At 38.6% G+C, this 3,367-nt stretch overlaps 1 protein-coding gene across 3 annotated transcripts in view; it reads left to right on the top strand.

Annotated features, from left to right (window-relative positions):
• LOC114275095 (ADP-ribosylation factor GTPase-activating protein AGD3) overlaps positions 1–3,367 on the top strand; it is a 17,787-nt gene extending 14,420 nt beyond the window's left edge. For all 3 annotated transcript variants that reach the window (XM_028217088.2, XM_028217089.2, XM_028217090.2), the window contains 2 exons: positions 1,050–1,525; positions 2,779–3,367. In XM_028217088.2, coding sequence (XP_028072889.1) covers positions 1,050–1,525; positions 2,779–2,893 — 591 coding nt within the window. In that variant the 3' untranslated portion in view covers positions 2,894–3,367. The remainder of the gene's footprint in view (positions 1–1,049; positions 1,526–2,778) is intronic.

Below are 3,367 nucleotides of genomic sequence, written 5' to 3'. Positions count from 1 at the left end.
TTGGGGAAGTATGTTTCATTGGCTTGAGAAAAGCATAGCTTGGAAAAAAATGTGATCCTCAAAAGTATTTTGTTGCTGCTTTAGTTAACGTTCTGCCTATATTGCTTAATTATTTAGTAAGACTGTAAGTGTAATGGTTTAATACAAATTGGAAAAGCAGAACATGATTTGTCTGATGAGTGACAGCTGTGATAATTTTTAATGAGGCTTTTCTCAAGTTTTGGATATTGGGGAAATGGCAATGTGGACAGGATTCCTATGAGGCACAGCAAGGCTCCGGCCTATAGCCCCGTACGTCCAAGGGCTAGATTGTCCTGAACCCATCTCAGGTTTAAGTAATCTATCCACAACCCGCCCCGCCCCGCCCCTACCCAATTATTCCAGTCCTGTCATGTTATGGGGGATGACTCTGATTTACTCAATTGGTACTATTTATGTAAATGTGGATGCACATGCAAAACCATCCTGAACCCTACTTGGTTTTGAAACAATGAATATGCCTGAGCCAATAGACTAACCCCTTGCCTATTTGGCAGAACAATGTTGGATGAGTTACCCAATTAAACACTGCTTCATTGCCTTTCTCTTCTGTGTGCGCTTGTGTGTGTGGTTGATTATAAAATAGCATACATGAATTTGAAAAATAAGTGAAAGAAATTGAATTACATTCCAAGTAAAGAAGCCCAGTCTGGCAATTTTGAGGAGGGTAGTCATTTGCTTTAAGCACCTTGTATGACAGCTGTTAAGAGGTCATGATCTGGCGTGAAGGCAAGTGTTATCCGCTCCCAGCATTGTGGTGCGGATTCAAGTCGCAGGAATCAGCCTCTCCACAAAAAAGGGGGGGTAAGACTCGCTACCTGCCAATTTCCCAAACCCTGCTGGCTATGACCTTGTATGACAGCTGTTACTATGTATCTTTGCTCTTCTTTGTATTCTGGGTTTGCAAATGTATCTTCATTTTAACATCCTATTTAGTGTTATGTGGTACCTGCTTTTTACTGAATTTCTAAAATTTGATTAAGTGCAAATTTTATTTCTTCTTATTACAGTATGAAGACAAACTTCTTGTTCGGAGGCCCAGGGACAATCATACAGTGGCACAACAGATCTGGGAGGCTGTTCGTATTAATGACAAGAAAGCTGTATATCGACACATTGTCAACTCTGAAGCAGACGTAAATTCTGTCCATGAGCAAGTGTATTGTAAATCTTTAACCCTTGCCAAAGTAATGCTGTTGCAAGACCAGACAAGCATTGATCATAACTCTAGTTTTTTAACTGGGGAATCACCAGCAAAGACCTTGAACTCATCGAATTTAGCAGGCACAAGTGAAGGCCATGCAATGGAGGATCTTGAGGGGTGTTCCTTGCTTCACCTAGCTTGTGAAACTGCAGATATTGGCATGCTGGAGCTCCTCCTACAGTATGGTGCAAATATAAATGCTTCTGATTTGAGAGGCCAGACACCACTACATCGTTGTATTCTTGGTGGCAAAGCTACATTTGTCAAGCTGCTGCTTTCTAGGTAATTAGTGATCCTGGCTATGCATCATGGTTACAATCACATTCTTCTGACAATTTATTTTTTTTGGTTTAATTTTTTTCCTAATTTGCCCCTATTACTCTCATGAAAGTCTCCTTGTCCTGGGTTTCCTTGTTTTAGTGCCTTATGTTTATGCACAGCTGTTCTCTCTTCTTGCATGACTTTGCACAGCCTTCACCTACATTCAAGCTACTTTTGGTTTACCATGGCACCTAAGTCAAAGCCCCACAAATGCATTCTGTTTATTGATTTACCACACGAAGCATTAAAATAATTATAGCTTATGGCAATTAATTCATCATAGAAGAGAGAGAGCTGTATTGGTTTCAAGCAGTTCCATTTGTCTATTTATTCATTATAGCTTTACACGCATGTGCAGTCTCTGGAAATTTCTTTGGTTTCCTATGATATAAAGTTCCAGGGGATACCTTGAGGAATTTGTAAATAGCAAACAGTGTGAAATGATGAAAAATGAAAACCATCATTTTGAAATCAATATTATGGACTGATACATTCATGATTAGTGTGGCTTCTTCTCTTGTATCTGATATGATATTATTTATTTAGGTGTAGTCTTGATTGACTTGCCCATTGTTGATGTATCATCATTCATGATTAGTGTGGCTTGTTCTCTTGTATCTGATATTATATCATTTATTTAGGTGTAGTCTTGAATGACTAGTCAATTGTTGATGTATCATCTTCTTCTTTTCAAGCAGCAACTTTTAGCAATTTTGTTTCTCTAAGGAAGTTAACTGTACTTTTACAGTTCATCTTGGGAGAAACTGAGAATGATTGATGCTATGAATACTTCCTCATCTAGTCCGATCATTTAGCGGCTCTTTCTAAGTGACTGGAATCCTCAATCAAAAGATTATCCCCTCTTTTTATTTTATTTTTTTATTTTTTTGAGTTTTGAAAATGGGCATTCTGAGCATTAGCACATCATAATTCTCCCAACTACTTTTCCAGCGTTGGGACTTTATACTTGTGGAGTTGGAATGGTCAGCCCTTTTTCTATGTATTGGTGTGCTATATGACCGACATAACACTTGTTAGATATTATGGAGGTTTATTGAGCACTCTGCCGAATTTCTCTATTTTTTTGTCCTTTTGACCCTTGCATGACCTCCACATGGATTCTCCTTTTTATTATGTTTGCCTCTATTTAAAACTTACTATTGGCATATCGAAAGTCTAGTTTGATTAAAGGGCTTTTTTGTATTCTACTGCAGGGGAGCAGATCCACGGGCTGTCAACGGGGAAGGTAAAAATCCTTTTGAGCTTGCAGTGGAGTCAAATTTTGAGGACGGTGAGGTCCTTGCTCTATTATCATATTCAAATAGATAGTATTCTTGAAAAAAGACTTGCTTAACCGGCTTTGACATTTGAAGCCGGATAGCCCTTGTTTGAGTAGAGTTCAGGTGTAGTTTTTTTGTTTGTTTGTGTAATTATTTTTCATACATTAAAGGTTGATTGCATCTCCGATGAATGGTTCAAGTGTTCACAAGGTTTTAGGGTCTAGAGGAGATGGGTCAGTGGTCTCAGTGCCCGAGCAAATTTATGCCGGGATTTAGTTAAATATGGCCCCTGCTGCCTGTTCATGAGGTGAGAGAGAGCTGATGGAAAGCTTTTAGCACACGAGCTCTGTGATGTAATGTGTTTTGTTTATCTTAGTTTGTTTGCTTCCTCCTTTGATGGGGGAGGTGAGGGCATGTTTGTTTGTACATTATTTAGTTGATTTTCTATTAGCATGGGCATGAATCCAACTCAGTTGTACATTCTCTATTTAGATTAAAGCAAGAAAAGTATCTTCTTCGTCTA

Source organism: Camellia sinensis, chromosome 5 (genome assembly GCF_055761805.1).
Source record: "Camellia sinensis isolate YWXY chromosome 5, ASM5576180v1, whole genome shotgun sequence".
Taxonomy (NCBI): Eukaryota; Viridiplantae; Streptophyta; class Magnoliopsida; order Ericales; family Theaceae; genus Camellia; species Camellia sinensis.
Note: the sequence above shows the minus strand (reverse complement) of the source record. Positions and strands in the feature narration are given on the sequence as shown.